The sequence below is a fragment of the Amphiprion ocellaris genome, chromosome 13 (assembly GCF_022539595.1).
Source record: "Amphiprion ocellaris isolate individual 3 ecotype Okinawa chromosome 13, ASM2253959v1, whole genome shotgun sequence".
NCBI lineage: Eukaryota > Metazoa > Chordata > Actinopteri > Pomacentridae > Amphiprion > Amphiprion ocellaris.
In genome coordinates this window covers 14,445,088-14,458,347 of record NC_072778.1, presented here as the reverse complement: position 1 = coordinate 14,458,347, position 13,260 = coordinate 14,445,088, and the positions used below count along the sequence as shown (strand labels likewise).

The 13,260-nt window shown below is 39.2% G+C and overlaps 1 protein-coding gene across 18 annotated transcripts in view; it reads left to right on the top strand.

The window, feature by feature from the left end:
* Positions 1–1,688: 1,688 nt before the first annotated feature.
* The window catches only part of map7d3 (MAP7 domain containing 3), a 31,477-nt gene continuing 19,905 nt past the window's right edge, over positions 1,689–13,260 (top strand). For 17 of the 18 annotated variants that reach the window (XM_055016902.1, XM_035946649.2, XM_023266864.3 and 14 more), the window contains exons 1-3: positions 3,618–3,768; positions 12,729–12,830; positions 13,168–13,248. In XM_055016902.1, coding sequence (XP_054872877.1) covers positions 3,723–3,768; positions 12,729–12,830; positions 13,168–13,248 — 229 coding nt within the window. In that variant the 5' untranslated portion in view covers positions 3,618–3,722. Of the gene's footprint in view, positions 1,813–3,617; positions 3,769–12,728; positions 12,831–13,167; positions 13,249–13,260 lie in introns of those variants that run through there. The other variant, XM_035946647.2, reaches the window with a different exon arrangement.

Genomic DNA, 13,260 nt, shown 5'->3' with positions numbered 1-13,260 from the left:
AAATGTTTAACATATGAATTTACTTTGCTCCTGTTAGAATGATGTGAGAATCTGTAGTTATTATTTCTTATTTCTGTCACTTCTGTTGTGTCATCAGATGGAGCAAAAACTGCAGACAATATGGGAGATTGCTCAAGGTATGTTTTCCACCAACCACAGCGCCTGTTAACATTGAGGTACTGGTATTCTGCAGGTGCATTAATGTTACTTTATACTAAGTCTTCCACTCCATTCCGTTTCAGAGGGAAATAGTAGATTTTCTACATTTAGTTGACAGCCTTACTTACTTTTGTGATTAGGATTTTTCACAACGAATGAAATAACAATTTGTTAACATACAACACATAGTTAAACACTAGACCAGCTTCTGACATCTTACACAAAGCAGTGTGTAGTTCACATTTCAGATGTCTGAGTTGTTGACGGTTCCACCAAATAGTAATTTTTCAGTGTGAATGTCTCACATGGTTTCATCTGAATAAACAATCAAATGATCCATCTCACAGAACATCAAAGACTAGAGAAAAAAGTACAAAAGCCGAAAAGAAATATGAATATCACAGCTTTGTTTTTTCCTTTGTCCTCTTCATCAGATTTATTTACAGTTCCTGAATATAAAATTATATTTAAAATAGTTCAAACTAGCTCCGTATGCAGCAGCTACAGCAGTAACCTGCTGCTGACATACTGATGCTTCACTATTAATAACCCAATGATGCCATATATATTGTTATATTATTCAGAGGGACAAAATGAGTACTTTTACATTAATACTTTAATGACATTTTGCTGCTTATACTTATGTACTTTAAATTAAGTAACATTTTAATGTACATTTACTTGCCCTGCACTGTTACATTGTTGTATTTGTACCTTTACTTAAGCAAAGGATCTGAATAATATTCTTCCACCACTGATTTTTCTGTGTGTACATACGCGATTGTACTTTTACTCCTCCAGGTCAGAGTATTGAGATGCTCGACTACGACTCAGTCCAGGACTTGTCTCTGCTGCTCGACTCTGCTGGCAACGTCGACATTTTGAGGAGGCTGGGGCGATCCTTGGGGGTACCACCTCAGGTTATTGCCCATCTCCAAGGCTTCCAGGAGCTTTTCCAGTACCTGCGCACCTCCACCTACACGCTGCTGCCCCAGCTGGCCCAGGCTGCAGCGCTCCTGCCTAATCATGAAGTCGTTGCTCGGATACACAGAGCAGTGGTGAACAAGTGACCACTTAGACCCCAGCCGGGTGTTGCCATGGCTTCAACTGTTATACAGTATTTCTGACCCACGTTGTATTGTGACACCTTCACCTGATCAATGAACGAACCTAATACTTGCTGGTGGGACCCAGAGACATTGTTTTTACAGGAGTAACTAGATTTCAGTGAAATGTGATATCAATAATGAATAAAAAATGACTGACTTTTTGCAATTTTTCACCCATTGTTGCACATAGCATGAAGAATTCTCCATATCCTAATACATACGGATTTTTTAATAGATTATGTCATGTGTCAGTGCACAGTAAAAACACTCATTATTTGTCTTTGAGTGTTAAATAATACAATATCCAGGTCATTGAAACTGAAGCCTGCATGCGGTGCTATTTCCTGTTTACCATGTAAAATAGATGAGCGGCCCTCTGGCTAAAGCATGTGAGAGACACCAGGACAGAGACTGCAGTGTTCACGGTTAGAGAAACAAGCCAGAGTCCTGAGAAAATGTGTTATTCTCTCGTTGGGAGACGTTTGCCAGCTGAACCACTTTCCTTGATCTCTAGCTCTGCACATTCTTCAGCATATTAAATCTGGTAAGGCTTCAACTTTTTCCATTAATGCTTGTTAAATCCATTTGAGGAGCCTGTGATGAACGAATTCTCAGTCAAATTTACTTTTTTTAAATTCTGAAATCTCCCAGAATCTAAGAAACCGATTTCAGTTCATTGTATTCATTAAAATTTCTTTCCTTAGTTGAACCTTCTTGTTTCATTCAAGCATTGCGGTGGTTTTATTTGAAGGCTCTGTTGTGTTTTCAGCATCTCTTGAGGATGAGCTTCATTTTTATTAGGGTGCAGTAACACCGTATTAGCACGGGGTGGAGCTGTTTGCTGTAATAGTAAATGTCACATGTATTTCTCTCGCCTCCAGCCGCCCACCTCGATCGTCTATTAATAAAAGATGCCTCACTAATTAATGTCACACAAACAAATTAGAAGGGTCAAAAATGCTGCGTTCTCTGCTCTCATCTTAACTACTTAAGCTCCTAAAAGAAAATTTAAAAAAAAACCAAATGTCAAAAACTTATGTCAATGCAGCAATTCTTTTCCACAGTCAAACTGTTTTTCTTTCCTGGGGGGAGACCCTTGTTTTTGATGAAAATATATCTTTAAAAGAAAAAAGATATCACCATGAAACTGATGATTATTTACAATAAGACATTATTTAGCATTCTAAGTTGTCTAAAATTTGATGTTCAAAAGTGCAAATGAGACATAATGTATCTAAAAAATGCCCTAATTTGCTTTAATTTCCAGAGCAGAAACCTAGATGCTGAAAAAAGCCAACTGTAAAATGTTTGTTTCATGTTCTTGACATATTAAAGTATTTTACACAGGGGATTTGAATGTCTCTCTTTATCACTTCACATATAAGACAATCCATTTATTGATTCAACCTTTATTTAAATTTATATTTATATTATATTTATATTATTTGCAATATGAAACATACAACTCAGAAAAGATACAGTGTGCAGAAATGTGGAAAATCAATAAATGTAAAACAATATACAGTGTGTGCAAAAAAAACATACTGGAATTTTTACTAAATGTATATATGAGCAGATGAAACAGTCTCAGAATACATTTAACATATATAGAGATAAACTAATAGTGCTTTTATTAATTTAATATCCCATTAATCAAGCTATGATCGAATCATGAACAAACTTATATGTAAAAACCTTCAGAATATACATAGTAACAAAAATGAAAAGTTTAAAATGGAGTAAAAACTCATTTTAAGAGTGTGGCCTTCAAAGATATGTGTTATAATTGAATTCCACAGATGTGAATAGATAAAGTGTGGTGAAATAAACACCTAAATGTGTATTTTGAATGTTTTCTTTACACTAGACTGAAAGATGCAATGTGATGGAAGCAAAATATCAAAACAAATTAGTGGTTGTAGATAAGTTGAACTATCACTAAAGTAATAAATATACTGCACTCACACTGTATGGACCTGTTTTTAAAAAGGACAAAAACAGCTTTTGTTGTTGGAATTCTGCAGCCGACCATCTCTAAATGTTAATTTCACACATAGTAGCACTATGAATGTAATGTTATCACACAGCTTATAAAATGGGATTATTATTCTTTGCACATTTGAAGTTGTGCACACCGTATGCTATGTAAATTTGCACATTCTTAGGTGAATAATTTGAGCATTCCTGCACAGTAATAAATTTTCACTTTTAATTGCATAAAATTTCTTGGATTTACAACATATTTGTCTTGTAACATTTGATCTGTAGTTAGCAGAGTTCACTGCAATGGTTGTTTCATTACAACACGCTTGGTTCGTGTAAACTGGTCAGAGTGAGACGTCCTCTCCGTCAGCCGCTCTTTGACGTCCACGTCCCCGCGGTGTCCGAGTCCTGCCGGCAGCGATGTGTTACGCGCTCCTGCTGTAGAAAAAACAGAAGGAAAACTTCAGAGAAATGGCGGAGGGTGCTACGACTCTCAAAGGCTTGCGAGCCCAAATGGGTAAGAAAACCTGCGGCAGTCGTGGCTGCTTAGTTGACCCACTCGTGTGTGTGTGTTTTTTTTTAAATGTAGTTGCCAGTGTTTGCAAAGCAACTGCCGCCGTTTACCGGGTCGTCGGTTGTAACGCGGCCAGCTTTTCTAGCTAGTAACATTAGCTCGCTGTCCGGTTATCTGCTCACAATGGACGCGGAACAATTCGCAACTTGCTCCCGCATGAAAAGTTACACGTTGGATTGGGTTAGCCAAATCTAGGTGATAGTTATGTTGGTATTTTTGAGGGGGAAGCCGGTTGAATTTACTGAGAGCGAACTCCTCGCAGTTAGCTGAAGTTGCATTTGTAGCCCGGGAGCCGGTTGACATATCACGACTTGTCGCCTAGCACGCCTAGCTCTGCTTTAGCTTGGCTTTACCGCATATTAACACATACTTTAAATGCTTGGTAAACTAAGCTAGCTAGCTGCTTTCTAACCTACAAACTTCTGTGGTATAGTTAACGTTTACCTTTACTCTTGTCAAAAGTGACCATCTGCTATGTGTATCAGGAAGAGTCCAGCTTCTCTGCTCATGTCTTTTGTATTTACAGAGATCTGAGGTGATGCCCTCACTAGGAACCTGCAGACAACTTGTTTTCTAAACCACAGATCAGCTGCTTCACAGTACATCAGCAGTTTCGTAGTTTCCTGCTCTTATCTAATGTGAATTGATCTTCCCTCTCCTATATCCACTGGTTGACATTGGTTTTGCTTATTTGTTGACATATGGCATAACCCCCTCCACTCTCCAGGGAGGGCAACTATAACAATGTCTGACCTGAATTTCAGATAAAGCTGGAGTGTCAGACTCTGTCAAGCATAACGCACTGATAGGCGAGTAAAGCCGTATAGTTGCTTTTCTTGAAATGCCTGGATGCATTGATAGCAGAGTTTTGGTTGGATCAGCAGCCCTTTGTCACAAACTGTTTCATTAAGCGAAAGGCACGTTAGATATTTGGAAATATAACTATGTAGGCCAACCGAAGCAGCAGTCTCTATCAGTGCTTTTCATCCAAGTGTCAGCTGGCCCCATCCAGACTTAGACATGGATGTTTACTGTGCTTGCATCTGCGCCTATGAATGCATGGTTTGTTATGGCTGGAGCAGCAGTTGGGCTGTTTTTTAGTGTTTTAGGGTGAGGGAGTTTTCTGCATACCACTTTGGGTGTAGGCATGTTTTACTCCTGGCAACTACTGGACCATATTTAGTGCTGATCTTCTTCCTGTTTCCCTTAACTTTTCCAGTCAGGTTTTTTTTTTTCAATCTGGAACCCAATTCTGTGGCTTTCTGAAAATATTCACCAAGTTTAAAGGTATGCCTTGGATTCCTGGATTTGTGAGGAATTAAATGATGTCCTGAGCTAAAGTTTGCTTCAGTCAGAGTGGAGGACTGACAATAATAAAATAATGTTAGGAATCTAGCTCATGTGCATGGTCATTTCCACAAGAATGTGAGGAAGGAGAAAGCGTACCCTGCTATTATGAAGGGAGATCACACTACTGCATGTCACACTGCAAGGTTATCCGAATCCTGGCTCAGCAAATGCTGCTGCAGAATTAAAAGCATGAGAAGTATTTCTGAGCTGGTTGGATTTAACCAAAGGAGGAAATCAACCGGCCTCCACTTCAGCGCATAGTTTCTTCGATGTTGCTCTTCTACTCCAAGTGTTCCAGCCCTGTTTTGATTTTATCTTTTACAATGACAGAAGGGCGTGTAAGCGTATGCACACATACACACAAACCAAAGATTTGAATAGCAAAACATGTTAATTTGTTTAGACTATGCCTAACATCAGACTGGAATCAGAATAGTTTTCTTTATAAGGCATCAGTTTGTATGTGTATGTAACATATTCTGGTTAACATTTTCTGTATGCACATACGCAGTTCCCTTGCCAGATTTTTGTGGAGATATGGTATAGTTTACGGATTAAGTCCCATTTAGATTTAGTTATAAATTGTCCAATTTTTGATAGTCTGTCTCTCTAGACAGTCAATTTCTGTCTGTTAGGCACAGTGGAAAAGTTTGATTTAATATGGTACTTAGGCTAAAGACAAAAACATTAATCAGATGTGCAAATGTGGTGTGCAAAAGATGTAACAGTACATGTATTTGTCACAAATTGTTGAAACAGGATGTTGCTTCTACACATTTGGCTCTAACTTGTTTTGATTTTGTAGGACCAAGAAACCAAACAATTATAGATGAAATAGGCAAATACAGTTTAATTTTAGTTTGTTTACTAGAATGTAACTACAAATTCCAGATTATTTATAAATGGGAATAGAAATTCAACTTTATGACTAGTTTTGTTCATTAGAGTTTGATAATAGGGGACATTGTTCATGAAATGGTCAGAAATAAACAAAAATGCATAGATTTCTGTTAAATACATTCTCATGCTTTCTGTCGTGTAGTCGCCCCACCAAAGGCCAATTCTGAGCCGGGAAAACCCCCATAGAGTCATAATCATAAATGCTAATGGATTTGGAAATGATTAAATCCTGTTAATGCTCATCTCAGTAAGAGAAATTGGTCCATCTGGAGGTGGAGACTCCCTTGGAAACTGGGATGTGTTATCATTATCCTGCTAGTACTGCAAATAGCCAAAGCTTACCTTTGCATGAACAGGTCTAAATAATCCCTTAGAAGATTTAGTGTGTTTGTGCGTGCATGTGTGTGCACGTTTGTGAGCATGCATCTGCAGTGTTATCTATGGAGGATCAATTGTTAATGAGTTTATTTCAAACCAGTATTACCCAAAATAATTTCACAGGTTTTTGATACAATTATCCAAAGAAAAGGAAGTTAGTGGTAGTTGGAGTTGTTTTGTTAGTGTATCATCTCTGATGGTGTTTAGTTGGAGTTAAAAGTCCCTTTGTAATTTTACTACCCGATCGTTCACCCTTATATTTAGCAGTACAGACATTTCCTGTGAGCCACTTAGTTGTACCATGCTGCAGGGCACAATAAAAGCTGCAGTTGGCAGGACTGCCAGAAATGAGACCTGACCCACTGATCTAACTCCTGCTTTTCCCTCAGATTGTGTCCACTATATCAACAGTGTTTGTGACACAGGCTGCCAGAAATATGTCTAACGATCTTGCTTGTTACTTAGAAAACTACCTTTTGACTGGAGCTGTTGTGATGTAATGCAGACTGGCCTGTTTCCTGTTAGCGTTTTGTCTGGCCTGCAGAGCTGGGTCATCACCAGCCCCCCTGGTGGTCTTTACTGCTGCCGTAATAACCCAGCAGCCTGAGGGCTGAACCACATCCGATCAATAAGTGTATGTGCTCTGCTCAGAATGTTTTTTCAGTGTTTTTTGAGCATCTCTTGCCATCTGAGACTGTTCAAGTCTGTTGAAGCTAATATCACAGTAGCTGTGCACATTTTTATAGATTGGGTTTGTTACAGATTCACCATATTGATTAATCACAGGATAACTTGCATTACATTAAACTATATGATGGCTTTTTTGGTGAACACAATGTAATAATCAAAGTCACATGCAAGTCCCTGGACTGAGTGGAATTGGAATATTACCTGCTTCAGACTTGAACTCAAAATTTATAACTGATTATCTACCAGGTTAATTAGCAGTGGTTTTGTCCCTCCTGTGTCTTTTAAGATTTAGCCGAGTTTGTTGATGCAGCAGCGATGATGTATGCTAATGTGTGCAAATCTCCATAGTGATGGAGTGATGAGAGACGGCTCCTGTGATTGGCTCCTTTTATTTCTGAGAACACCTGGCTCTCTTGAGCTCTGTTGGGAAAACAGTATCTCTTTCCCCATCTCATCGAAGCACTTTAATCAACCCATGAGTGTATCAGTGGAGACTATGTGCATTTTATTCCCAGATGCTGTTTCTGACTTGGCTGTGTTTTGCATATATTTTGCTTCTTTCTCATCACTACAGAACTACCGTGGTTGTGATATTCAATAAAATCTTCATAGCTCCAATGTTTGCCACAGAAACACTTACTAAAGTAGAAATTACAGTTTACAATTTTATTCATAAGTAGTTTGCATTGTGTGGCTACCTACTCAACCTCTTTGATTTCCTTTCTGCTTTTGCGTCCTTCTTAAGGAAATTTTCATTGTTAAACCATCAATTGTTTATTGAAACAAATAATCGACTATTTAGATTATATTTATTTGGCTCTCAGATGTTTATATTAAAGGGCTGCACACTGGCGTAGTGGTTAGCACTTTCGCCTTGCAGCAAGAAGGTCCCTGGTTCGCGTCCCGGCTTTCCCGGGATCTTTCTGCATGGAGTTTACATGTTCTCCCTGTGCATGCGTGGGTTTTCTCCGGGTACTCCGGCTTCCTCCCACAGTCCAAAAATATGCTGAGGTTAATTGATCATTCTAAATTGCCCGTAGGTGTGAATGTGTGAGTGCTTGTTTGTCTATATATGTAGCCCTGCGACAGACTGGCGACCTGTCTAGGGTGTCCCCTGCCTTCGCCCGAGTCAGCTGGGATAGGCTCCAGCCCCCCCCGCGACCCTAGTGAGGATTAAGCGGTGTATAGATAATGGATGGATGGATGGATGTTTATATTAAGCTAGAGGTTTTAAATTTAGCTTTGGATTATTTCTGACAAATATTGTATACTTCTGAAATTATCGTATATTTTTGTTGATGTGAGTCATTGGTACAACACTTCAGTTTAACTAACATTATATTATATTGAAAAGTTGATAAACCTGGTGGCTGGGACCAGAACATGAACGTAGCCCATGTAGGGGAGCTGGAGGGGCTCTTGCGGGCAGCAACAGAATGATTGCTCTTGTAGTTTCTGTGGTATCTTCCTGAGGATAGGGTACAAGGCTGAGCTTACCTTGTTGACTCAGTGGATCTGTGAATGTAGGAGGTTGCTGGTGAGCTTTCCAACCATGATATCTGTTTCTAACCTCCTAGGTCCTAATGTAATTGCAGTTTAAAAGGCTTTTCCATTTATGCTTGGGCCTGGTAGGCCATTGGGGATTACAACTACTACTATCAAAAGCTATGGTTATATTTTTAGTTTATCATTTTCCCTCTTGTTCTCCTGTGCTGAGATCAGCTGTGAACTTGGACTGTATGTGCCCAGAATGTGAGAAGGTCGTCTGTGCTTTTATGTAGTAACATCAGGTAATGACACTTTCCTCCAGTAAGAGATAATGCATTCATGTCAGGTCTCTGTGCTGTGTCTATCTCCTACTCACTGTGATGTCTGGTTTGTTAAGGCCGCCTCGGGATGATTATTTTGGCAACTAATAGGCTCATTGATTTTTGTTGACAAGGTCGATTATTTGTTGCTCTCCTATTAACTCTGGCCTGTAATGATGAAAATGATATCATTTAAATGTCATATTTCACTTCTCAACTGAACTGTGTACATTATTTTATGCAAGGTAATATGCTTGAGTAGCCCTTTTTATAAATCTACATCTACAGCAGTTTGCAAAATCATCATCATTTCATCCACAAGGTGATTATGTTAAGAAGACTGCGAGTTGTACATGTGATGTCACTGTTGCTTGTAAGCTGACACATATCCTAATGAGTAAGCCTTCAAACTGTTACTGCTTTGTTCTCTTTATTTAGCTATGAATCATCTCATTTCTGAGTCCATATCTTCCTTGATACAGGCCTAAGCATGATTTAGAAGCACTTTACTGCTCTGTGTATCACTTAGCAACAGTTACCCTGTTACACTGTGTGCTCCATCTGTTTTTCCTGTCAATTCCCTTGAGTAAAGGAGAATGTGTTGTCAATAGGTTAATAGCAAATTCACCAGTCTCCCAAAATCCATACGCTAACCTACTGTATATTGTGTGCAAGCATTCAGTGTGATACACCGAATACACACACCAAAGTATGCTCAATAAAAACAGAGCAAACCATGTGAGCTATGAGCTTATTCGAGTTTTATTGTTGGCTTTGATCTCTTTGTATTCTTTGCAGTATTGTGTGATTCCCAAATATATACCAACTAATGGCGCAGCATTAATAAACGATGAATGAGTCATCATTAGCGTCCATTTACCAAAAATGCGGTCAGATCTTTTATCATTTACTGAATGTAAGCTTGCTCACCAGTGGAACTGAAGAAAGAAGTCTTGGGGCAAAAGTGAAGTGACCTCCACACTTCTACTGAGAATTAGCTGCAGACTTTGACCCTTCATAAGCTTCTTTGACTGGAGAGCATTGACACTGCTGTATAACACAGATAATCACTGCATGACTTCTTAGCTTGTCAGGCCTCTTTGCTATGTCCATCTCCTGCTCAGTCATATCTGGTTTGTTAAAGCTCCCTCAGGAGGATTGTTTTGTCAAAATCTCTACCTAGATGCTCTCTTAAGTTTCTTATTTCTTCTTTTGTGCACTCATACTTTCTCTTTGGTTCAGGGGTACAAACAGCTGAGTGAACATAGCACACGATTTGACTTTATGTTTAAAGGTCCTGTCGTCCTCTCTGCTCAACAGAGAGTAATGTAGTTGATTGTGGAGCTGATTTCCATAAAGATGGGAAATGCACGCCACGTTGTACTGAGAAACCACGGCCGAGTTCCATATCGCATATAGTTATTCTTTTTACTTTACATCCAACACATGCCCTTACAAAGTACATACCATTACATACAGTATGCATGCAATTGCGACATAGTACTTCATCATAATATTGCACTATAAGCTTTGACCATCTTGCCTACATATCCTTTGCAGTGTGTAGTGCAAAAGGAAATGTCATCTGTGTGTGTACTCTCAATGCACAGCATTGTGGGTCAGAATGGCCAGAAAAGCATGCTGGCTTGCATACTGCAAATTGCGACCGGATGTAGTAGGACATCCTGATATTTTTGACATACTGCATTTTTCATACTATGTATTGAGGAATTCAAAATCTTTCTCTGACTTTCTATGTATGTACGGTAGTAGGAGTATTTGAACACACCTCATGATCAATGATTATATTGGGTACAGCATGATTGATTTTAGGTACAGCAACAACACAGTAAAAGGTGTTGCTTACTTTGATTGTGTCCATTAAGTGCCTTTATGTAACCATTCAGATTTACTGTGGCTGCTTTGATATCTTAGCTTGGTGACAAATAAGGCTGCACTTTTGTACTTTTTTTTTGCTATTTTCCAGTGAGTTACGTGAAGTCAGCAGAAATTATTTAGTTTACATTAGCAGAACATTATCAATTTCAGTTAGAGATGGAACAATATTACAGGAACAACATGAATTGGTCTTTACATAGAGTAAAACAAACCTACAGAAATACTGGAGCCTTCTGCTTGCACAGAAGCTTCTGAAGTACTAAGAACGATTACACTACTAAGACCTTTAAAACTGAAGGTCCAGTCGGTGGTACATGTTGAGCTTAGCATATGTTTAGCCAACAACAGTTTTAGTGCAACTAGTGGTAGAGATGGTCTTGATATGGTCTTGCTTCCAAGCTGGACCGAAGGCATTTATGTTTATCCCCTATTTGCGGGGGTGCATATGATCATGACTCTGCACACAGTACCATAGCCATGCTATAGTAAGTCAATGAAAATGGAGCCTTTTAATTCTTTTCTCTGCTTGATGCGAGAAAAGTTGTATGATTCTAAGTACCGTTGGTGAACATTGATCTGACTTTGCTGTGACAGTATACCAGACAGGTCACAGTGTTTTTACGTCACTGAACAAATCTAGTCTTTGTTTTTCCACACTAATGTGTTATCATAGTTCCATTGGTTGGTATTTTTCACATTTTCAGCGGATAAAGAAACATGCCAGTGTCTTTTCCTGCTTTGAAGTAGTTGCTGCACATTGCACGTATTACATCTTCTCTACAGCATATCATATTTTTTTTAAACTCTGAACCTTCCTCTGAAGTGAATGCATGGGATTTAAGGAATTCACTCTTAAAACTTTGCCAGACCTGTCTAAATGTTACCATATTAGTTGGTGGTGATTTAAAATGTATATGATTGTCATGCCATAAATGAACTAAAATGTGTAGAGGCAGTTGTTTAAAAAGACAGTGTAACATATGCATTAGTGTGTGATTTTTTTTTCTGTCTGTGTGACAACAGTAGGATTTTATGTTAGCAATGGAAAGAGTGAGAGACTTTCAGAACACATTTAGAAGTGTTGATCAATACTGTGAGTATCACAGGACTGACTATCGCTTTTCTCTTTGTCAGCAGTTCCGTAATGCTGAATACGTGCCAACAGAAAGGAAAGAAACCAGAGAAAAGACTGATGCTAGGGCTCATAAAGCCTGATCATGTCCTCACTGTTTCCTTCCTTCCTGACCTTGTATCTCGTAGTCATGATTTTCATGTGAATAGTTTGTTAAAAAAAAAAAAGTGCTATTGACCCTGTGGTGGTCGAATGGAAGAGTTTATTGGCTACCTTAGAAACATAGTCGTCATCCCTGCCTTTTATTTGTAGCTGCTTAATAATCTGTTGTAGGACATGATGAGCTGTGTGTGTGTGCATTTAAAAAATGTCCTGTGCTGTTTATTTTTATGTTTTATGGAAAGTTGCATCTAAAATGTTGTGCACCCCTGGGGATATTACTCTATAATGGGAAGCTCACAGGGGTGATATGTTTGTCACAGCAGCCCATCCATCCCAGCTTGTCACAGAAAGCAGTGTATGTCTGGCTACAGGGTTGAGCATGAGTGGGGCGTTATGTCTGATGGCTGAATAGCTGGATTGTTATGTAGCTTAAGATCCGTTGGATCGCTCTAGAACTAGCATTCCTATGGAAAGCAAACAAAGCACAGAGAAAAAACTGCTGATTTAAACTTCAGAGGTTTGGAGTACCAAAAGCAGTTCTGTTTTTCAGATATTAGTTGATATACCTGCTTTGCCAGACATGACATCATGTGATTGTAGTTGTCTGTGTGTAAACTGTCACTCTCTCTGTGTTTTACATACAGCTGCAGCTGCACAGGCCCAAGCCGAGGAGCGGCGCAGCTTGGCAGGGAACAGTCCAGGACCTGCAACCAACCCACCAGCTAAACCTCAGGGGTGTAGGCCAGGTAAATGACACCACACCCTGACACAGAAACAGATTGGTTCTCACAGATGCAGCCCTGTCACTGCAATATTGTCTTCCACAATCTGAACCATTAGATGCAACACAATCCACTTCCACCATCCTCTCAGTGTGGCTTACTGCAGGTTAACCTTAGTCATCATGTTATTACTGTAACAGGTGACAAAGCTCTTTAATGACAGTCACATGCACACATCTGCCCTGCCCCAAAGCCTTTGTAACACTATACTGCATTGTAATCTACCCTCAAGCTTTCTGTATATGTTTTACTGCACGTTTTACCTTTTAACCACATACTTTGTACACATGTATGTTTGCAGTCATTGACGGTGCCTCACTTAGAATAGACGATCGACTGCGAGTGGCAAAAGAGAGGAGAGAGGAGGCAGATAAACAACAGGGTAAGAAAGTGA